Source organism: Psittacula echo (genome assembly GCF_963264785.1).
Source record: "Psittacula echo genome assembly, chromosome: 4".
NCBI classification, from domain to species: Eukaryota; Metazoa; Chordata; class Aves; order Psittaciformes; family Psittacidae; genus Psittacula; species Psittacula echo.
In genome coordinates, this window is record NC_137738.1 from 14,247,519 (window position 1) to 14,271,806 (window position 24,288).

The 24,288-nt window shown below is 41.5% G+C and overlaps 1 protein-coding gene across 1 annotated transcript; it reads right to left on the bottom strand.

Annotated features, from left to right (window-relative positions):
* Positions 1-1,379: 1,379 nt before the first annotated feature.
* RRP15 (ribosomal RNA processing 15 homolog) lies at positions 1,380-22,419 on the bottom strand (the record flags this gene model as incomplete). Its single annotated transcript, XM_080615364.1, has 5 exons — positions 1,380-1,617; positions 16,560-16,761; positions 17,572-17,669; positions 19,592-19,866; positions 22,356-22,419. The coding sequence occupies 5 exons, from the start codon at positions 22,417-22,419 to the stop codon at positions 1,468-1,470; spliced, it is 789 nt and encodes a 262-aa protein (XP_080471490.1). The 3' UTR covers positions 1,380-1,467.
* Between the last annotated feature and the right edge of the window lie 1,869 nt (positions 22,420-24,288).

The window sequence follows — 24,288 nt, forward strand, 5'->3', positions numbered from 1 at the left end:
CACAAGCATTGCCAGTTGTTAGGATGGGTTTCTCTGCCATTTTGTATGTATATTTTTTTTCTCCTGCAGTATACACAAAGTTCAAACCCTCTCCCCTCCTCAGTGCCTTCGTTGGGAAAATCTAAATCCACTGTCCTACACAGATTTCAATGCTATCTTGCATATAAGCAGGTACAAAGAAAGGTTTGTATGCCAGACATCTATAGAAACAGAATAGTACTGTGTTTTTAAAGTATCAATAGGCCCCAAGGCATTTTCTTCACATAGGAAATGGGGAAATGTAATAGAAAAGTTAAACAACTGACACAGCATCAGACAGCCAGTCTGGAACAGTGAAGGCAGCAGAATTCAACCTCAGCCTCTCATTTAGAACACCTTAATCACAATGCACTTTCTTCTGTATGCATATGCTTATAAAGAATATATTCTTATTATGTATGTTAATAGTAACATATTCACAACTAAACAACTGATTATGAAAAATTGCTGTGGTTTGAACAAATAGTGTTACCCTGACAGATGTCTTCCAAAATCTGCTACTGTTACAGTAAGCACCTAAGAGGAAGGGCTTTTGTTTGACCCTTTACAGACCTCAGGAATTAGTGTTACAGCTGCCTAAACCCACAGGATGTATCCTGGAGGTCCAGCTTCGTGCTGAAAAAGGCCAGAACACCAGAACTGCAAATGAGGAAACACTGAACACAATTTTATGCAGTATTGCTAGAAAAGCCCTCTCTCTTCCAACAAAAATAATAGCAATGATTGTCCTTTCGTCTCTTATCAGTCTCTTAGCTTGTACAACTTCAGACTTGCAATGGAAAAACTCATACTTCCATATATATAACAAAATATAAAAGCCAATCAGTAGGGTCAAGTCTCTCCTTTTACAGTTATGTTTCCAGAATTGTCTCCAATCAACCTCATGCTCCAAGACCAGAACTATCACATTAATGGTTACTTTTCTTTATTATCTACAAAACCTTTTCTGGCCAAAGTAGTAAAGACTCTATAGGAGTCTGATAACTTTACAAGGTGACGGCATTTCTGTTTATTGTAAGCCATTTCTATTGCGAATTGCTAACAACTTTCAAAGTGCAATGCTGATTTGGAAATGCAGGCACACTAATACAACACTTGCCATGACTAATGTATAAACTTTTAATGACCTTGGCAAAATCAGTCTTTCATTGGGCAGGTGCCACTATTTTGACTGTACAAAACGTTTTGGAAATATGTTGAAAATTATACATGTTTTGGAAAATATTTCAGGATTTCAGTATAGCAAATGAAGCTGTATTAAATAAAAGTTTGACATGAAGGAGAAAACACTCCAAAGTTGTGCAAGTCTTTTCCTTTTTTTCCTTTAAAAAGATATTCTCCAAATGTTGTACATTCACAGAATGCTGACTTTTTATCCAAAGAAAATAAAGACGATAAAACATTATCTTGAATAGTTTTCAGTTTCATTCAGTCACTGTCATCTTGTTTCAGACCACCTCCTTCGTCAATACTGCCCTCTCCATCACTTTCCTTGTCCCAGTCTTTCATAGATGCTCCCATCATGAAGTCATCACGCAGTATATTCCATTCTGGCCCCTCTTCAGACTTCACTTCACCCTGAATGTTTGAGGGAAGAAAAACAGAGAAAGATGAGATCAATGTGAAAGGCAGTAAAAGATAGGAGCTCTTCATGCAATCAGAGTAACACCTCTCACACAGTTTGAATCAGTTAGCTCTTTATGCAAATGGTACACAGAAATATGCAGGTCAATCATAAGTGACTTGATGCTAAAAAGCAAACTTGTTTTAACCAACCAATAAAAGAAATACGGGAACAAAACAATTATTCCTCATGGATGAAACGGTCAACCCTGGGCATGGCTTCCTTTATTAAAATCTTTCTTGGCAATCAGAATGGATCCATGATATCATTTATTAACCCCCAGGTGCTGCTTCATTAGAACACTTCTTGGCACATTTTTAAAACACAAATATGGATTTAATAAAGGGCTAACACCCCCCCCCAATTTAATATTTAACATATTCTGCGATACATAGACCAAATCCCCTTTATGTGGACTACTACCTCACTACCTGGGCTTGTCATATGGTATAAACATGCCTTCTTTAGAGCACACTTGGTCTACATTTAGCAAGCCAACAACACCTTACTCCAAATTTCCTACCTCCTGAAAGCAGATAAACTGAAGCCACACTACGTAGACTGGCGAATAATAAATGAAAGCTACAGGAGTGTAGTTTTAGGTTAGCACTGAAAACAGCGCTTGGTTGCAGTTCTTCGAAGTGACAGATTGTATTTGGGCAGTGCAACAGCCCCATCCTGTGGCAACAGTTTTAAAGAACAGCTTGAAGCTACTGCATTCTTACTGAAGGAAAACACTAAGGCCTGTTCAATGAACTGAATGATTTCAGTGGTTTAAGATTTAGTAGCAAAATTATTCTGAGGAACAACATGGCTCAGTGTCCAGCAGGCAAGCAAAGAATTGTCCTACTAAAGTGGAATCAGGGGCACAGAAAACAACAACTTATTTTTGCAGACTCTTTAAAACAACGTTAATACAGGTATCTCGGGTATGCTTTTCCCACTCCCTTGCTCAACAGGACGGACCTCGACTGACTCATTTAACTACCATCTCCTGATACTGTACAAGGTATGGAGGTTCTCTCTTGTAGCATCCTCTGCAGACACAGATTTCGTGACTAGATGCAAAACCCATAGTGAATGTGATTGCTGCAGACATTTGTTCATGCCTCTTCTCTGCCATGCATCTGGGAATACGTGATATACAGAACCATAACATAGATAGGCAGATGTCATGCGACCTCTGGTAGACAGCAGCATCCAGAATTTAGCAGCAGGAGAATTGAAGAATAGAGAATGCAGGTCCATCACTGTAAATCTAACACATCATATCACACCAACAGAAGTTGAGTACAGAAAGTCTGCCAAACAAGGTATTTTTAACAGATAATCAAAGCAGAAATGCTAAATGTGATTTCAGCAGCTCTTTTGAAAGAGTACTGTCACAAAAATGGGGTAACAAGTCTTAACACTTCCCTTCCCAAAAGGAATCTCTCAGGACCCAGTCCCAAGAGGACCCAGCCCCAAGATGGATTTTTTGTCTTCACAGCTGTTCTCACTAAGGCCTACTCCTAAGAGTAACTCACCCATCACAACAACCCCCCCTTTTCCTCAGGCAGGGCCTTCTAACCACCTTCTATTCTTGCAGCAATTCACTTCAAATACCCAGTAAATCCTGAAAACATCACAGACAGGGTAATCAATTGCCTGGAGTTAAAGAGTTACAGATAAGGTAGGTCTCGTACACAGACCTGAAGGTGTTAACATGAGAATAATCTGTATTACTGTAACACAGGTACTCTGCTGTGGGATGCAATCAGACAGTAGCTTCCCCCTGACACCTTCTTAACTGTCTTTCAGTCTGTTTCTGTTTACACCTGCGGAGTAGGGAAAGGCTGAAAGCTTTACAAAAGTCACCAAGCAGAGAGCTTCATTTATCCCAGACCTTTTATAAATCACTGTTCAAACATGCCACGGAGTTAAATTTGAAATACCTGAATAGAAACAAACCTCACCTCCCTTACACAATGCATTTTTCCTATTTATTTTCAACAATTAAAACCAACAGAAAATCCTTTTTTTCCCCCCAGATGTGCAGAACAGGGAGTTGGGGGTTTTGGGTTTTGTTTCTAAATAGCACAAACCAATACATTATTGCCGGCAATGACAGTGAAAGCTGAGGGCTTGAATAGCCCAATGCTCAAATTCATCACAAGCTACTATTTAGCTTTCTTTCTGGCTATACCAAGTGAACAACGGGACAAAAGAGGGATGCTGATCCTTCATTGCATTACCCACTATATAAGGTACTACAAAGGTTTAAATAGAGTTTTACAACAAGCCCCAAGGAGAGGTAGCATGTCCATGCCTCAAAGATGAGGATTAAATGCTTGAAGCAAATATTTAATGAATTTTAAGCAAGCCCTCCAAGTGAAGAAAACCCCATGTTTAATATCTTCATTCCTAACTCATTTACTGCTCTATTTTCCCCTCAGAATAATAATAATAAAAAAAACCAAACCAAACCAAAACCAAACCAAATCCAAAACCAAACCTATTGTAGCACAAAACATTCCTGGAGTCTTAAAAAAATCCACAGCAAGACTATCCCGATAACCAACAATTAGCTCAACTGTCACATCGCTTCCCAACTTGCTCTGTGTAAGAATGTTGATACACTTGGGGTTTCAGTGCCATAATATGGTTTCATCTAAATAAAACAAAACTGATTCTTGGCATGTGGAAAATAAACCAGCTTCCATTCTACAACTTTTCAACCACTTTTGAACTTCTAGTCAGCTGCTTGTCCACATCTCCCACATTTCACTACAGCACTGAAGTCCCCTTTGAACATCCCCAAATGAAAACAAAGCAGGCTATATAAACATTAGCGTCCAATGCTACATAAAGTGGGTCCTTCAGTAAGGCAGAGAGTGAAAATTTCTGGTGTTGCTTCCCCCCCCCTTCCTTTATTATACATATATACATACATTTGAATGTATTTTTAATTGCCTGAAGATGTGGCAAGCTATTTCAAAAGGTCTTAGAGACAGCAGCTAGTAAAGTATCTCAGGAGTTACTGGTACATGACAACGCACTTGTTATCATGAACTAAGATAGAACAAAATGCACAGCATGGTTACTCTAGTGCAGATACTGGGAAAGACCAATAGTCCAGTTGAAAAGAGATTACCTAAATAAAACAAACACCATCTCACCTCCTTGGTATGCCACCTAAGCTATCACAGCATTAGCTCAAGTCTGACACAAGTAGCAGGGACATACTTCCCAAACTGATTATTTTTGAAGACATACCCTTTAAAATCTGCACCAGGAGAAGATGAATGGAAATTTGTAGCCAGGTCCTAATAAAATCACCACTCACCAAAAACCAAAGCTTAGGTCTGTCACTTAGAACAAACAGCCATCCCTTGCAGGATCTGTGATAAAATTGCCTCCTGGATGATTTTGGAGGAACTGGTCTATGAAAGCTCCATGGCATCATCAGCAGCTATATGATCAAGATGATGTTAGAAATCTCCCCGTTTCAGTTTCTTTCTTTGTGGAGCTACATAATCCACTCTTGGTAAATGACATTACAGTATCTATCTTCAACTGAGACCTGCCAAACTCAACACCAGAGTTGTGGCAGACTGCACTGCCACTCGGGTGGGACACAGATCCTTTTTACCCCTTCTGAAGTTGTCAGGAGCAGGAGTGTAATACTTGCAACTGCACATAGCTCCTTCAGTCTGCAACAATGCCTTAGCTCAAAGCCTGCTTTCTTTGAAACCTTAAGGGAATTAAGTTCAGTCTAAGTCACATTGTCATTTTCATCTGTTGCTTTACTGGTGCAGCAACGTCCTAAAAGCCAGAGCTTTTCAGAACCCTACACACAAGCAAACCCAAGTCCCATAATGCTTCTTGGTAAGTAATGGCATGAAAAGCTGGATCTTGAAATCAGACTGCACAGATCAAAGACAGCATTTCACTCTGATTCCCACCAGCTCATGTCACTTGAGCATACCAGTTTTTTGCATGCACAAAGCGGCACATATACATATCACTGCAGAGATTTTACTACAGCCTGTGTTCAGATGACAGTAATTGCAGGGTATTAACAAATGGACACCTTTCAGACCTAGGAATTACAATCGACACACTGGACTCTCCATGACTTTGCTCCAAGTACAAGATGAAATGCCAGAGCTTGCAGGGCCATCTCTCTTTACATCTCTCATGTCCCTGAGGTTGCAAGGGCATCCCTCATACAATAAACGTTTATTTGTACCTGTCAGGGAAGGAATTTCTAACATAAATATCTGTCAAGCAACAACTTTAAGCCCTGAAAAAACAATTCTAACATGTCTAATTAATTTGAACTGCCTCCCCAAGTTCCTCTGTTTTGCTCAATACAAACATCTGAGATCTTGAAATACAGGGAGGCTTTTGTCACGACGAAGTTAAAAAGCGTAACTGCCAAAATTCAGTCTCACATACAATTGACAATTACCTTCCCAGCCAGCCTGCATCTTGGTCCCAGTGACTGCTGCTATTCTGTTTCTCATCCCCATGCAAGTTGGTTTATACCTAGCTCAAAAGTCCTTAGCACAGACATACACTGAGGTGTGTTAAATTTCAATGTAATAAAATAGAAAATTAAAACACGCTTGGTAGAAGGGAAAGGAAATTAAAAGCAAAGAACATCAGCACAATCATTTCCCCTAAATTTGTTTGCAGAGATACCCAAGCTCACAGGCTAAGAAAGTAAGATTCTCCTAGGCTGGGAAGAAATAAAACTGCAGCTGAAACAACTAAAGCAGCAATATAAGCAGAAAACAAATAATTTTTACCAGAAAAATACTTGGATTTAATCATCAGTGCTGTTTACAAGTTTATCTAATTTGAATTATGGTAAGATCTTAACTATAAGAAAGGTTCCTATGTACACCTGATCCCACAGAACTGGAAAACAAGAATATATTCTGTACTGCTACTATTTTGAACTTGTGAGATGAAGTCTCACAGCAACCCACTTTGGGAAGCTTTTTTGAGCTTGCAGAACATTCAAACTACACAACAGCAGTCTATTCTGCTGCAGCATAAATCTGCACAATCATTATTCCTTAGGGTGGGAGTTATTCAATACCCATTTGCATCCTCTCTCCAAATGAGAGATCAGAGTGACTGAACTAAATTGTCTTGGCATATCTGAACTGACTCTACAATGTGGATGTCAATGGTGACACACGAGATTAACTTACACATGTCACACAGATTCTAGTGGGCACAAGAGGGAGTGTGAATAAATCTCACAGTGTGAGATTTACACTCACTCTTGTGCCCACCAGAATCTGCCCTGGCATTTCTAGTAAATAAGAATGACACGTTTTTACAGTGTGTTTTGAAACCTGTTGTTCCTGTTCAAAGTTCTCTGCAAATAACACACTGGAATTATTACTACAAGCACAACAAATACAGATTTTCCTTTTGAGCATAGCCAGAAGACCACCCAGAGCTTAATGACCTGCATGAGGAATCTCCCCATCCTCACATCATCCTCTAGGATTTACTACAATTGAGGATGTGTGAATGGGAAGGAATGTTTTGGGTTGGCATGGAGATGCTTAAACATGCCCCAACCTTAGAGGGGTCAGAACTGAATTACAGAATTTCTAATTTTATTTTCTAATGTTACTAAATGCTCAGTTGCAAAGGCGAATCACAGAAAGGGCTTATGCGAGAACACATTTCTTCAGCCTTAGTTCACATCAGAAACTTCAAAGATCAGTATTTCTGTCAGAAAAAAACAAAAATATCTTAAGAATCCAAGCATAATACAGGACCCTCTTGCACACAGGGCACTCTGGAACTCCTCAGCCTGTGCTGTGCTCCAGCTCTGATAGCAGACATCTCGGAAAACCTTCGGCTGCATAGGCAATTCTACCATCCTGCAGTAATGAAGACATGATGGAATTTAAAGATCAGCTTAAATATTATGCAGATCCACAACATCATTTTTTTAAGTTGCACAGTTCCCAAACCACCACATTGAACCTGGAAAATATGCAGATACAGCAAGACCTAGTAAAAAGCATCTGGTCAAGACCTTTAATGTGCCATACCTCAAAAGTATTTATGTCTTTCAACAGTTTACTTTAGACAAACATTTTTGAGTCACAACAGATCTTTCTTAGATGCCACCCATTTATGCAAAGCACTTATGCACTATCTCAGCCTTCTGCAGGATTCCGTAACAGCTTGCCTGCTAGCACAGTACAGAAGGAAACATGCACAGTAAGGAAACATGCAGGCTCACAGCTGTTAGGAGTATATTTTGATCCTTTTTTAGAATAAATTAGCCTCTTGCAGATTTTAGAATAATCTGAATGTGACTCAAGATTATTCCGTACAAACGATGCTGAAATACCCGCTGGTTTTCATTACGATTCAACAAGAGGCATAACAGAATGAGTCCCAGAAGGTTGTCTCTAACAACGAATGCTACAGTAATGACCAAGTCCTTCAATTCCAGCACTTAAGAAATCATCTCTCAGAGTGGCTGATGAGGAAGAAGCGGGGCTAATAAAAAACCTCCTCTTCCTGACTCAGGATTTCCACTTACATTCGAGTCCCAAAACAAATAAAGGGATCCAAAAAACTATGAGGCAGGAGGGGGAGAAAATGGGGAAAAAAATATACAAAAGAACTAGCTTTTCTGTAATTTTATTACTAAATATGAAATACTGAAGTTTTTATGACTACTAAGCAGCTTGTCTGGCTAAACCTCCCTACACTCATTGCTTCTCCTTTTACTTAAGTGACTTTTGCAACATACCCTAAATGTTTCCAAATCCAAGGCTGTTTAATTTTATATTCCTGTAATTTCCCTCACACTGTTGTGGGTGAGTGGCAAACTCATTATGCAACAGACCATACCCCTCAACATTCCCAGTCCGCTTTCAAAAAGCAGTTTAAACCTGAAGAGCAAATATGTCATCTGCTCATGATCCCAATCCCTTATCTTTAACCATCTGGCTACCCCTTCCCTTCATTTCTAATGCTTCCATTTACTTCAGCATTTCTGTATGGGTTTTACCAATGCCTGCAGGTGGAGAAGAAATGGCACAGACCACATGCAGAACACCATCCAGGGCTCAGCAAAAAACCCAAAAGAGATCAGATCTTTCCAAGAAGACAGCTTTAGTATCATCTGTAATAACAAGTAGGATTAAAAGGAAAAAAAAGAAGTGTATTTTCTAATGCTTTCAGTAAATTTCAGAAACATTCATTAAAAACTGGTCAGATTTTCACATAGGAAAGAAAAAAAACCAGAAACCAAACCTGAATTTGACAACCTTCTACCCACTGGAAGCTGGAAGCAGTCTGACTCACCACTCTTCAAGTCTACCAAGATGAATAGATGAGTAGGTGCCCACAGAGGTGACCTCAGGTCATCACCTCAAGAAATACAATAGGTATTTATTATCCAATTTCTCTTGAGGTACCTGTCCTCACTGATCATGCACTATCTGCACCTTAGAAGACAGCATTAAACTGGACCATATGTGACTCATGATGACAAATGGGGACCTGGTGTTTCTGTGCGAGCAGTTGTCAGGGCTGCTCTCACTTCAGGCAACAGGACATGGGGCTGCATGCTTGACCCTCAGGTGTAGGGGAAGAGAACATGGCAGGAACATAAAACATAAAGAGGATTAAAAAAAAGAGGTTGATGGGAACAGAGTGCAAAGTCACAATCTTTTTCCCTTTCTGACTTCTGATCATGTATCTGAAAAAGACAGCAGAAAGAGAAACCTGAAGCTAAAAACACAGGGAAAAAGGAGAACCTAGTGAAATACAGCTGTCACACAGCCCTTAGTCCTCTTATCTGGAGCTGAACTCACAGTGTCAAATACTTCACATCTATAAATCAAATACACATTTAAATATTGACAAAGATTTACACTCCCATGTTAACACAGATGTGTGTTACCAGCTATGGCAAAAGATAGGGAACTGAGCTTGTACATCCTAGAAACCTAACCCTGATGATGACATATACTAGGTAAGTCAATACATCTTCCAACAAAAATGTCACCATCAAACAACTTCTAATACTGCACAATAACACTTTACCTTAAAGAACATAAGGAATTTAAGATATAGCAAACTGGTGTCAGGTGGCACTGCATTTATCCCTAAAGATAAATGATAAAAATCTGAATACAGCATACAATTGGGTAGTCAGCAACCTTTTGGTACAAAACCAAAAAACTACATTAAAATGCATCAGCTCCAAACATATAGGGGGTGACCTTTGAGAGACTATACACACATTTGAGAAAAACAGATATAAATGCACTATATATAAAGGAATCCAAATGCACAGAACCATAAAATGGTTAGAGTTGGAAGGGACCTTAAAGCTCATCCAGTTGCAACCCCCTACCATGGGCAGGGATACCTTCCACTAGAGCAGGCTGCTCCAAGCCCCATCCAGCCTGGCCTTGAACACTGCCAGGGATGGGGCAGCCACAGCTTCTTCGGGCAACCAGTGACTCAAGACCCTCATAGAGAAGAACTTCTTCCCAATGTCTAGCCTAAATCTACCATCAGTCAATTTAAAGCCATTCTTCCTTGTCCTATTACTACAAGCCCTTGTAAAAAGTCCCTCTCCAGCTGTCTTTTAGGCCCCCTTCAGGTATTGGAAGACTGTTATAAGGTCCAGGCTGAACAAGACCAACTCTCAGCCTGTCTCCAAAGCAGAGGTGCTCCAGCCCTCAGAGCATCTTCATGGCCTCCTGTGGACTCGCTCACTCCATGTCCCTCTTTTGTTGGGGGCCCCAGAACTGAACCCAGGTGGGGTTTCATGAGTGTAGAGTAGATGCTCCTGTGCATGTGATGGGAAGACATTTATTAGAATTGAGAGAACACATCTACCCTGGCTGCAGCTGAACTAAATTAACACTTGGCTGCACCCTCAAATCTGCTGGAACACATGCATGCCTGGTTACTCCTTCAATTAGTTGTACAAAGTCAGCACACAACAGCTGTAGTAATAAACTTGTTACTCTGCAATGTCATTACCACCTCAGAAAAAATGTTTCCTTACTACTGTCCCTTCAAACAGGTATATAGATGAAAACAAGATTCCCCCCCCCATTTCTACATTGTGTAAAAAAGCAGAGCAACATGGCACTGGCCAGTACTTAACAAAGTTGCAAGAAGGAGGCAGTCACTCTCACAGGTTTTAAACATGTCTGATTTTAAGCTGGAAAACACATTCATATCCCCTTCTAAAATGAAAAATTTAAGTCCCTGTGCCAATTCTTGTGTCCCAGCAAGAACAACAGTCAAAGTCAGAAGTGTAGTACTCCTTCTGCCTTGAATAATCTTCAAACTACAGTTTAAAATATTTATGAATACTGAAAGTCTTATAACGAAAAATCTATAGCAAACCTGACTCTAATCACTGTTTTCACAGTGATTAGAGTCACCAAGTCACTAATAAGAATCATTAATTTACTGAAGTAATTAGAGATTACTTCAAAAACACCAGAAGCATTTGTAAAATACACTTCAGGCAGAAGGAACATATCTGGAAAAGCATTTTATTTCAAGTCCCATATGAGCAATAGCTGATATGAAATAGCACTTGTATTCTTTGCCACTCATCTTCCTTCCCATCAATAAATTATTTTAGAATAGCTACTATTTTGAGACTAATACACCCATTTTTTCCAGATGTCAACACAACACAGAAAGCAAATTGTACCCTCAAGTCATACAGTCAGCACGGTTTACCTTGATGATTACAATTCCCTTGCACAATTTGGATCATGGTCACTGAAGCATACCAGGAAGTCCTGCACTGAAATGCTCTGCCACAGATCTGCTGTAAGGAAACTTACAGGTTGAAGCAAACACAGGTGATTCAGAAAACCATGCTACAAAGGTCTAATTCAAAGGTTGATGCGTGCAGGTTATGCTTGTCACAAAATATCTTTCATGCTAGCTATTTATGTGTCAATGGAAAAAGTTTTACTGCCCAGTAATGCTTTACGCAGAGTATGACTAATGAGAAGAAATACATTAAGATGAGAGCTTCTGGTACTTGAATGACCCTGTTGTAACTGACGTGAAGCAAGAGAGAAGAGCTGATGCTGCTCTGGGAATATTAACTCTGAATTTGTTTCCTCACAATGATGATTTCAAAACCTCATGTAATTCACTGTATCAGTCAACATGTCTGCGCAGCTCTAAGAGATCAGAAACTTCATTCAGGCTTGGAAGCAAGGATAGTTCCCTAAACCATAACCCTAAAAACACCCAGGAATTTCTTAAGCACCTAACGAAACCAAAGGATTCCTGTAAGGAATCCTTTACTGAGACTACCTACTTTTGTATTTCTTCTATAGACGTAAAGATGGGCTCTAGGGCTGGAAAGACAGCATCTCCAACATGCACCTTTCTTAAATCTGTAGTTTAGTAATGTTTCTTATAGTATCTTGCAGGTGGGAAGCTGCAAGATACAACCAACACATAGTGAAATGAAAATCTGGTCTGTAAGGATTGTGTAGAACAAGACTGAAAGCTCTCTTACCTCCCAGTAAACGCTTCCCCCCAAAAAAAAGCAGTGAAAAATATTACATAAGTCAGCTGGCTCAGCAAGGATTAAGAAATACCTTGATAAACAGCTAATGATACCAAAAGCAAAGCTTCTGCCTCCAGCACACAAAAGTAATCACTCCCATCTGAGCACACAAAACCCCAAAAAGGGCTACAGTGTTCAGCCTGGAGGACAGAAGGCTGCGTGGAGAACTCATAGCAGCCTTCCAGTATCTGAAGGGGGCCTACAAGGATGCTGGGGAGGGGCTATTCATCAGGGACTGTAGTGACAGGACAAGGGGTAACGGGTTCAAACTTAAACAGGGGAAGTTTAGATTGGATATAAGGAAGAAATTCTTTACTGAGAGGGTGGTGAGGCACTGGAATGGGTTGCCCAGGGAGGTTGTGAATGCTCCATCCTTGGCGGTGTTCAAGGCCAGGTTGGATGAAGCCTTGGGTGACATGGTTTAGTGTGGGGTGTCCCTGCCCATGGCAGGGGGTTGGAACTAGATGATCTCAAGGTCCTTTCCAACCCTAACTATTCTATGATTCTATGATAGCACAGGAAAACGTTCACAGCCTTACAGTCCTTCTTTCATAGCTACACTGGCTGGGAGTGCAACAAGTAATACTTAGGCCAATGGCTAAAAGTATACAACGCTATAAACATGCTCACAGGCACAGGTTGCCTGTCCTCCTCCCCATCAGTGCATGAAGATGACGGAAACGGAGAACAAACTTTAAGTGGCTTTGCTGCTGTGAAATCCCACTGCTACAGATGGGCCTTTACACAGCATTTGATTTCTTTTTCTCTAAATTGGAGAGACATCAATTTGACGGGTGGACCACTCGGTGGATAAAGAACTGGCTGGATGGCTGCATGCAGAGTTTTAATCACTGGCTCGATGTCCAGCTGGAGACAAGTAACGAGTGGTGTCCCTCAGGGATCTGTGTTGGGACCAGGTCTTGTTCAACATCTTTGTCGGTGACATGGACAGTGGGATTCAGGGCGCCCCCAGCAAGTTTGCCAATGACACCAAGCTGTGTGGTTCGGTTGGTACGCCGGAGGGAAGGGATGCCATCCAGAGGGACCTCGACACGCTTGTGAGGTGGGCTGATGTCAACCTTATGAAGTTTAACCATGACAAGTGCAAGGTCCTACACCTGAGTCAGAGCAATCCCAGGCACAGCTACAGGTTGGGCAGAGAAGAGATTCAGAGCAGCCCTGCAGAGAAGGACTTGGGGGTGTTGGTCGATGAGAAAATGAACATTAGCCAGCTTCAATGTGCGCTCACAGCCCAGAAAGCCAGCCATATCCTGGGCTGCATCAAGAGGAGCATGACCAGCAGGTCGAAGGAGGTGATCCTGCCCCTCTACTCTGCTCTTGTGAGACCTCACTTGGAATATTGTGTGCAGTTCTGGTGTCCTCAACATAAAAAGGACTTGAAACTGTTGGAACAAGTCCAGAGGAGGGCCACAAGGCTGATCAGGGGACTGGAGCACCTCCCGTATGAAGATAGTCTGAGAAAGTTGGGGCTGTTCAGCCTGGAGAAGAGAAGGCTGCGTGGACACCTCATAGCAGCCTTCCAGTATCTGAAGGGGGCCTATAAGGATGCTAGGGAGGGACTCTTCATTAGGGACTGTAGTGATAGGACAAAGGGTATCAGGTTCAAACTTAAACAGGGGAAGTTTAGATTGGATATAAGGAGGAAGTTCTTTACTGAGAGGGTGGTGAGGCACTGGAATGGGTTGCCCAAGGAAGCTGTCAATGTTCCATCCCTGATGGTGTTCAATGCCAGGCTGGACAAAGCCTTGGGTGACATGGTTTAGTGTTAGGTGTCCCAGCCCATGGCAAGGGAGTTGGAACGAGATGATGTTAAGGTCCTTTCCAACCCTAAATATTCTATGATTCTCACATATACATATACCTAAGCAGTCAACCACAACAGAGCTTTATAAGGGGTTTCTTCAACAACCCTTAACATCTGGAAGAAGCCACCACACTTTGAAAAATACAGCAGTGAATTGTAGAGTAAGAAAAAGTATTTGCCCATTCTCACAAATATAGTCAGGTCTCCTTTCATAATCTCAGAAGGCTGGAGTTGAGAAAGGTTTGCTTTCACTGGTAAAACTTTATTCTGCTATTTTTCCTGCTGACTGCTTGTTTTATGTGGGTGGGGTAGTGTTTTTACTGTTCTGAACTGCATTTTAATTGATGGCAGAGTGCCTGGAGTTTGGGATTGGCATCTCCTCCATTGTTTTTGTTGAGATAAATAAATGTATTTCCCCTCTCTTTTTTTACAAAAAAAAAATAAGTACATGCCATACTGTCAACTGCTAAAAACAAAGCAGGCTGCTAAAACAAAAAACCAAACAAAAAACACCCAAACAAACCAAACAAAAGCTTTCAGATGGCACAAACAATCTATCAAACTCCCGCTGCAAAGAATTCGCCACCTAAAGGCCTCATCCCTACTTATTACCCTCTGAAAACCCACAAAGGCCAAGCAGCAGAGATATGACAGTGGAGACCAGCAGTACCATTCAGTGTAATTCTGAGGAGGAGACTGAAGATAGATTTTGGCCTCAACCTCAAGTATCAACAACTACAAGGATGGGAGCCTGCTAAGTGGGTAAGATATGTTGGCAAAAGGAAGTACGGCAGACCAAGAACAGCTTGAAAATGAGTCATTAAAGAGTTTGGTTCAGTACTGAATAGTTACTGAAGTGAATGCAACAAGGGAGAGAGGAAGTGAGGTGGTCTATAAAACCAGACAAGGTTATTAAAAAAATATCCAAACCAAAACCCCCAGCCCCCTCCCCAAACTTGCAAGAATAGCCTGACATTGATGAAAAACTCCAAAATCCCAAGTTTTTGTAGCAGCACCTGTATCAATACTCAAAACCAACAGTAACTAGCCAGCATTTAAAACAACTCCAGAGCACTTTTATGGAAATATGCTGTTAATGATGCTGCCAAAATAAGCTGCTTTTAAATGTACAGAAACATTTGCTATCTATGTTTTCTGACCCAGTAATTAGAAAACTGCTCTGCTACAATCTGAGACAGAGGGAAAAAAGGTCCTAGTTTTTGCTTAGCTATTGATTCAGTGCTTACTACAATAGTACTTGGCACTGCTATCACTCCGATGTTGCTCTGCTATTCCAGGGGAGGAAAAAACCCCAACCAAACCCCAACTCCAAACTACACACATGCATGCTCCCCACCCCAAACAAGCAAGCTGGAATTATTTAGACAGAAATAAAGTGTCAGCACCAAGCTAAATTGTTCTCATTATCTGAAGAATTTTAAAAAAATACTTTAATATTACACTTGCATGAAAATTGTATGAGCTCTTCATGCCAGGCAGTGTTTCAGCATGCTTCCCAAGTGCACACAAACAAAAAACATATGACAAACTGTTGTCTCCCAACTGATTAAAGTATTTCTTCCTGGCACAGAAAAGCACTTAGTTAACTGCTGTGAGTCTGGGCCAAGAGAAGTATTCCACCCACTACCGAGCACAAAGTTCAAACCTGAACACAAATACGCTTCAAAACCATGCAGCTTCTGAAATACAAGAAAGCGTATGTCAGAGCAACTTGTTTTCAACCCTAAAGCTACTTGGTGAGTTGAAAGAACTGATAAAGACCTGGGTAAGTCCAACTATCCTGTGTCTCTTCTGAACACGTTTGGATAAAGTGGAAGGTGTTAAAATACTTCTTTCCAAAACATTGTAACAGCAATAAAGCCACATCAGCCTAACACACACACAGAATTAGGGAAATAAAAGCCTGCATATAATGCTTAATATACCTCAGTTTCTTTCTATTTTGTATTCACCTGTATGGCAAAGCCCTTCAGTTCCAGATACCATAATCATCCAGAAAAGTGAGCCTGAAATGCCCCAAATCATCAGTACATACAAATAGTACAGGCTAACACACCATGTAAGATGAAAAGTCCCCGTGCCTGTAACTGTTTAAAAGAGCTAACTACCACTGGCCATATTCCAAATGTCACAATACACTAAAATCTAGCATTTGGTCTATGGTTGGTGCAAAATCCATGATAAAATCCAATTTTTCACATTTTTTTTTTAAACACACAGCTAAACCAAGTTATTTGTACACAAGACTTGAAGTCTTATCAGAAGAGCTTCCCATGCCTTGATACTCAAAAGACAGGGAAAACACGCTAAGAGCTACTTGCTCCCTTCCTAGTTAGTTGCAATAAAACCCAGGCACTTGGAACACAGCTGCTCTGAAGAGCAGGTACATTAATGGGCAGTAGTTAAGCTGAGAAGGGATCTTGTGTGCGTTTTTTCTCCCAGCCAAAGCCTACCTGTTTACTTTTTGCAGTCTTTGCAGCAGGATTCTTGCTTCCTTTAGCACCCTCTGCATTTCGTAAGACATCAATGAAATCTTTCTTTGAAACAGATGACAGCAGTTTAGCACGCTGCCTCTCAGATCTCCCAGCTTTCTTCACCTTCTCATCAACGTTCTTTTGGTGCGTCCTGACAGCATTAAATAACTGTACAACTCCTCTGGGATGGGGAAAAAAAAAAACCAAACAACAACAACAAAACAAAACAGTTTTTAACTCAAGTTCCCTTTCTAGCTTCTAGCTCCCCAAAATGGCTACTCAGAACCTCCATTAAGTAGTAACATTTACTACAGCATAAGAGACTTTCAATTTTCATTCTTCCTTATCACTCATTGCCAGGAATCAGTAACAAACAAATCCACAAGTAACTATTCAGACCCTGAAGTAAGCACAGTAACACAGCATCGAGATAATTTCAAGAGCATTTTCATCCCCAGACGCATGTTACTTGTCCTAATTCAGCTATTAAGTTCTTCAGGCAAGATCATAAGAGCAGCTGCAGCAGAGGGAGGGACAAGGCGGCTAAATGAGTAAGGAGACAGATACAGACAGTACATCAAGGTATTCAACTAGTTTTGTGACCCCAAACTACCACAATGCAGAACAAGCAACTGAACTTGAGACATGGATCAGCTGAATCCTCTGTGGAGAAGGAAAAAACAGAGTAGTAGAAGCAACTGTTCTGCATTTTGAAAGCATTAAATTAACAAAATGAGGGGATGCAGCAAAGCACTTCCGTTAAGCAAACATTACATTCCCATCTAAATTTTTACTCTTTCATAAAGCTTCTGAAATCTTTTGTTGAACTTGATATTGTACAATGCAGACCTGTATATAAACCACTTGGCTCTTAGTAGGCACTTCTTAAGAGTTCAATCTGATTGGAAACAGATTACCTGCACAGGCCTTTTCTTTCCCTTTTCCTCCTCTTTTTGTTATATATACAAGGAAAGCATTCAAAACAACTTACCTTGTAGCAATTCTCTGAAAATTTCTTTCTCTGTCTCGGTCTTTGACAACATCTGGCTTCACTCGGCACATCATTTCCCACTCCCGCTTTTTATCGAGCTGTGTTATAAATATTGCGACGTGAAACAACATGGACATTTGAGAATGCAGCATATTTTGATAGAGTATGTAGCAGGAGGAAAAGAAATAAAAGATAAACCAACAAAGCTCAGTTGGGTTTCAGAGTAAGGGGAACTCCAATATGGGGCTGGACAACAGGACTCAGGCAAGTCTCTTGTATTGACACACCAGGGGCCACAGTCAAATCTCACAGTCACTTGCTTTTTGTAACAAAAACTAGGAAAGACTCACACCAAAGTGATGCCTCTAGCTCAAGACAAGCAAAAAGAGCCTAAAATAACCTCAAACGCTTTCACACTGACTGCTACAGACAAGGAAATTATTCAGAGGTAACTTTCAACTACAAAACTTCACAAGCTGATCACAGAGACAGCTATACATAATAAAATTCTGGGTCTATCAAGACAGGTGCGTTGCATTTTGAGCCTTGGAAATTCGACTTTTCCTGTTGAATTAATCATAGTTCAGCTTTGTGACCAACAGTGACACATGGCAAAGACTACAATAAGCAGAACACGAGGAAGAGCACCAAGTGCCCATTAGAGAACAGCAACTGTGTACAACACTGATTTTTGCTGTGGGTTGTTTGGTTTTTTTTTTTGAGGTCTCTGTTTCAAAACCAAACTGATCCCCAAGCTTTCCCACTTCCAGAAGCCACAATACCACCAGCTTTACTTTTGCTACAACAGGAGCACATTGTATTTCCCTAGAATCTGCCTCAGGAGTAAGGCAGTGAATTTTGTTTTTCCCATCTTTTAACAGTTTAACACTATTCCAGGCCTGGTGATGTTGCACTAAGTCTGTTTTATGCAAGAAGTCTTTCATGCAGTTTCAGAGCCCTTGTTTTCATAATTCCAGGCAGACTACTAGAATTTGTGAGTTTATGACCATGTTTTGGCCTTTGATCAAAAGAACTGCCCTATTCTAGCTTCCATCAGCAAGAAATTAATGGAAGGCAGACTATTATCAAGTTTTTCTAAGGGTAAACAAGTCAATTTAGAGACCTGCAACCCACCTCTGCTTTGCAGTTATCTCACATACTTCGTGAGTGAGAACAGGTATTTAGGACAACTGTAACTGAACAGATGCTGAACTGAAACACCCTGTATTTAAAAGGCAGGCCATGGCATGGCCACAGCATGTCCTAAACTGTCAGATGGATAACCTGGTTATCTCATTGAAACACAACTGGTAAGATGAGACATCAGAACTATTAACATATTTTTAGCCTGAAGGTAAATCAATCACAGCTTTGAAATTAAAAGTTCCACTAAAGACACACAAACAAATTACTTAATTGCCAACACAGTTTTGTTTTCATCATAGGAGAACCAGAAGCAATTTAGGGCACAGACACTATAACAGAAAACTCTAGCAGGGAAATCATTGAAGGGAGCAAACAAGGATTCACAACCACATCAGTGATTAATGCAATCTCAACCTACAGTTGTTTGATTTCGGAAACAACAGCAGACTTTAAATGAAAGCAGCTTGCCTCTCTTTCTCCCTCTCACTTTCAGCAAAAGTGAATTATTTCAACTTGGAATGCCGACAAAGTGAATTATAGCCCAAATGAACAACGGCAATTAGAAACCTAAGCTTAAAGCAGCTGGTTTCACCCTCTCAACAAGAAACACACCTGAAGTTGACAGCCTGGAACAGTCCTGCTGCCAAAGATCATCCTGCCTGATGGCCCAGAAAAAGCAGTAAGGGAAAAAGCCCTACAGCATGACTGTCTGGAAAGCAAAAAAACAATTTGAAGCTACTCGAGTTCACTGTGGAGGAGAGATTCCAAAACTGAGACAGTCTCAGATCATTCTCCCAGATCCCCACTGAAGGGATCTTGCATGTATCTCCATCCAACTGAGACTGCACAATGAAACACTGCCTCTCTTCCTCACCTTCATCCTCTTCTCCAGTCTTTCTTGTTTTTCCTTTGCTTTCTCTTTCTCCAGATTTTTATTCTTGGCCAAGATGATGGACTTATTTTGTGGAATCTTTTTGTTGAGCACTTTTGCCATGGCATCTGCCCAGCCTGCACTTGGACCAGCTTTGGAGCTTGTTGCATCTTCAACCTCATTGCCAAGGACTGCTGTTTCATCTTCATCATCACCATCCAGGGCTTCACCTCCTGATGAGTAGCTGTCCTCTGGAAGCCCTGAGCTTAACTCAGAATCTAGGGGTAAAAAAGGGAACAGAAAAAAAAATGTATCAGGAGTTCTGTTTCTAGTAAGGATGCATGACTAGCATAATTTGTTCCACATGTAAATGTTATTCGAGTTCAGGGCCATGTACTGCTTGCTGTCATTGAATTAACTGAATTCCTCAGGCAGGCATACACCACCATAATGAATTTATTAGAAAGCATCCAGTACAAGTGCTTGCTCATCTCACTGATGATTTGAAGTGATTTAAGAGGTTGGGTAAATGAGAAAAGGCAGCTTTGGATATTTGTTATTAGATTAATGAATAACTTGATCTATAGGAGTGGTAATTTCAGGGAAAAAATGTATTTTCTGGTTCAACAATTGTAATGTATAAATACATACACACACATATGCACATGTACACACAAACTCCAACAGTGACATCTAGTGCTTAAATGCAAACAGCCACATGGATGAACATGAAGTGGGGGGGACGGGGACATTTCTTGCATGAAAGCAAAATCTGCTCACAGAAAATAATGCCAGCAAAACCCCCCTTATTACCTAAGTCTAATGAACACAAAGGGGAGACTGCTTTGTGAAATACAGAATCAAGACAGTTATCAGGTAGTTCAAAAAAACCCAGAGGCACTGAGCTTTTCTGGTCTAAGTAACTGCTCAGGTTCTCAACATACAAATACAACACCCCCAAATTTAAGTTTCTTTACCCTATGCCCCCCTCAAAACAAAACAAGAAGGTAAAATACTGAAATTTGGAATCAAACAACAGCAAGACAGGAGAGAGACAGCTATTAGTGATATTCCCTATTAACCAGCTGCCTACTTAATTACTTAACAAACAAACAATACACTGTTGCCAGACTAACTCATTACTCTGCTTTCTCCATGTGCCTTTTCAAACCAGCAAAACTCCCCAAAGTAGCATCAAAACAGTGGCATAAACCAATTTAAAACAAGGCCTCTAATGACCAGGCACATTTAGAGCTTTGGAAAGCATTTAGTTATCAAAAATGGAAATTAACAAGATTATACGTTTACCAAACCACTGCACATAAAGTAGGTGCATCACCACATTCCATTTTCTACATGTGAAATAATTTATGTAGTTTTCACCCCTAGACCTTGTCCATGCTAGAATACTGCTATCTCCATTTTAAACAAGGAATTAACCCTTACTTATGACTTTTTATACATACAGTAGCTAACAGCTACCAAAAGCCTAAACCAGAATTCCACACACTTTTTAGGATCAACTTCCGCAGTCAGCCATAAAGATCCATCAGAGTTATAAAAACGAAAACTGCGAAAGCATGTGTTAAGTCTCCTTTACCCAACACTTTCTGTTAATAAAATAACAGGATAATACCAACATTTTGTTTTCAACAATTACAGAAAGATGAACAAGGCTTCAACAACCTACCACAACTTACTCTTTAATACGACATCATGAGATAAAGCAGAGGTATTTCGAAATAACTTAATACTAAATTACATCTATCAGAAAGAAGACCTGGCACTCTTTCAATTGCAAAGATTAAAGCCCAGCATAGATTACTATAGTAAATCCTAACGGGGATGGAATATACATACATCCCCATACTTTATTTTTCCAACCTTGCTCAATGACTACGGTGTAGACACACCAGTTAAAACCAGCAATAATTCAGAAATGAGCTGTGAAAGAAGTTTCCATGGAAAGCTTCCTCTTGGGTTCAGTTTTGACCCTCAAACCAAACAGAACCACCACACTGGCTTGGTTCCTCCCAGAATAAAGGAAGGAAAAAGCTACAGTTACATTACATAATTAAGAAGCAATCACAACTAGCTAGGTATATCCCCACAACACATGGAAAGGAAAGAATGAGTGGAGAACCATGTGATACAGGCTAGAGCATGAAAGTGTTCGTGCTCTCCCGGCGGATTACTGTAGTAGGTGTATTCCAAAGCTTTCCCCTAGAGCAGAGAGCAGATCCCCGCCTCGTACAGGAGTCAGGCATACACACAGAGCTCCTCGCACCAAGGAGATCGCCCAGCTCTACCCAACCGTGTCATGCTGCCTCCCCTCAAAAGAAAAGGGGTGCTACTCAAGACAAACACAGCAGAAAAAGCTATTCTGGTGGGCACAGAGAATGAATGAGTCGCTGTTGGTACTCCCAAGACTAAAGTAGCGGAAAGAAACTCCGAAACACTCAGGGCACGGCAAGGCTAGGGCCGCATATCACCCCACCAGCACCGCGGAGCCCTGTCCGCAGAGCATCAGGGCACCCCGCTGCCTCCACCGCACCGCGGAGGGGCTTCGGCAGGCTGCTAGGCCGGGGCCTTCGCTCCCGCTTCCCGCGCCAGCACTATGCCAAGGCTCCGGAGGGGCTCTGGCCCACCAGGGGGCTCGGAAGGGACAGAGTGGAGTGGCAGCCGGGCCGAGCCCACAACAGGGACCGGGAAGCCTCAGAAGCCCGTCTGAGCAGAGAAGGACCCAACTGCCCTCCCGCTAAGTTACCGCTATCCGCCTGCTCGCCTTCAGCCGCCTCATCTCCACGTGGAGCCGCTGCGGCAGCCGCCATCTTCACCGTGGTCCGCCCACTATCGCGTTCCAGCCCAACCCCGCCGCGACTCTGCGTTCCGGCTTCAAAGGTTCCGGGCGGGGGGGCAGCAGCGGCGGCGGCTTCCGGTGGAAGGAGAGTGCCCGTAGAAGCGGGAAGGAGGCTTAGCGGGAGAGGTGGGGATTGGTAGCGTTTGTTGCTGAGCAAATAGCAGAAATCAGTACCTGCTGAAGCACGGGTGTCTGCCCGGGCTTCTCCTCACTGTAAGATACGAGTAGGCACTGGGCTGCTGCTCCTTCCAGACCCTGCGAAACTCCTCCTCCTCCCTTGGAGGCTGTTCGGCCTCTGGCATGCTTTGGGGTCACCCCACCGAGGCACGGAGACGTGGCCTCGGGTGTTCATGTCGTAGAATCGACTAGGTGGGAAAAGACCTTTAAGATCATCAAATCCAACCGCTTCCCAGCACTGCCACGGCCACCACTAACCCATGTCAGTGAGGGCCTCATCTACATGGTGTGTGAACGCTTCCAGGGACAGTGACTCCAGCCCTGCCCTGGGCAGCCTGTTCCAGTGCCTGAGCACCCTTTGGGGAAGAAATTGTTCCTCATCTCCACCATCTCCTCTCTGGATGCAGCTTGAGGTCATTTCCTCTTATTCTATTGCTTGTTACTTGAGAGAAGATCAACCCCCACCTCGCTATAACCTGCTTTCAGGTAGTTGTAGAGAGCAGTACAGTTACCCTTGTTTATTCTGTGGGATTTAGTCTGGAGAAGAGACTAAACAGCTCCCTCAGCTGCTCCTCATCAGACCTGTGCTCCAGAGAAGCCTTGTGACTGTCTAAGCTAAAATGTGGACGGTACTCCAGCAAAAGCTGAAACTCAGCCAAGCTCAAGCTGGTTATTCTGTTCTACTTCAGGGAGCCACTGTGAACATGCAGTAATAAAAACACATTGGTGTTGTATTTGCTGCAGTTTGTGTGGTGGGAAGAAGAATTCAAAATCTCACATTCGTAGTGCTGATGTCCCCAAGAATACTTGGGCAAGCTTTCAAACATTACTTCAAGGTCCAAAAGGGGGGGAGGTTTTCAACATGGGGAGGAATGAAAAAGTGAAATTAGCTTTTGCTGACTTTTCACTCAGACAGATTGTTAAAATAAATAAATAAATAAATAAATAAATAAAAAATTACTACATCCTTATAGAGATTTACCACTTCTGCACTGATGTCACATACTGCTTTGTTAATATCAGTTGATATCTGCAGAAGGGATGTTTTCAGACCTCCTTGGACACTGAAAGGCACATGGGCTCCAGATAGGTAGCTGGGTCATGAACCTGCTGTAAACAATTCTGCTTTACTTCTGTGTGTCCAAGAGGACATGTTCCACCACAGAATGGGCTGGGATGTTAACTTCCACATGACAATTACTCTATCCACCTAAATTACACTGATGTAATCCTTAGCATGAGTAAAGTCCCAGAACACTGATTATGCTTTACATTCTTTTACAGATTTTTGATATTAAGAGCTTAGGATGCTAGAAATTTCTGCAAAGTCCTGTTCAGTTGATGAACTGAAATCCCTTTCTGTTAATGGTAGTTGTTTTTAGCACTGGGTGTTCAGAAGAAAAAACTCCTCCATGGGGGGGGGGGGGGGGGGAAGAAAAAGAAAAATCGTAGAATCATAGAATAGTTAGGGTTAGAAAGGACCTTATGATCATAAAAAGAAGAAAAGGGGAAAAAGGGAAAAAAGGGGGGGGGGGAAGGGGGAAAAAAAGGGAAAAGAAAAAAGGAAAAAAGGGAAAAAAAGGGGAAAAGAAAGGGAAAAAATCATAGGTTAGAGAATTTCTTATCTGTGTAACACATTTCTGTCACTTCACAGCTGTTAAAT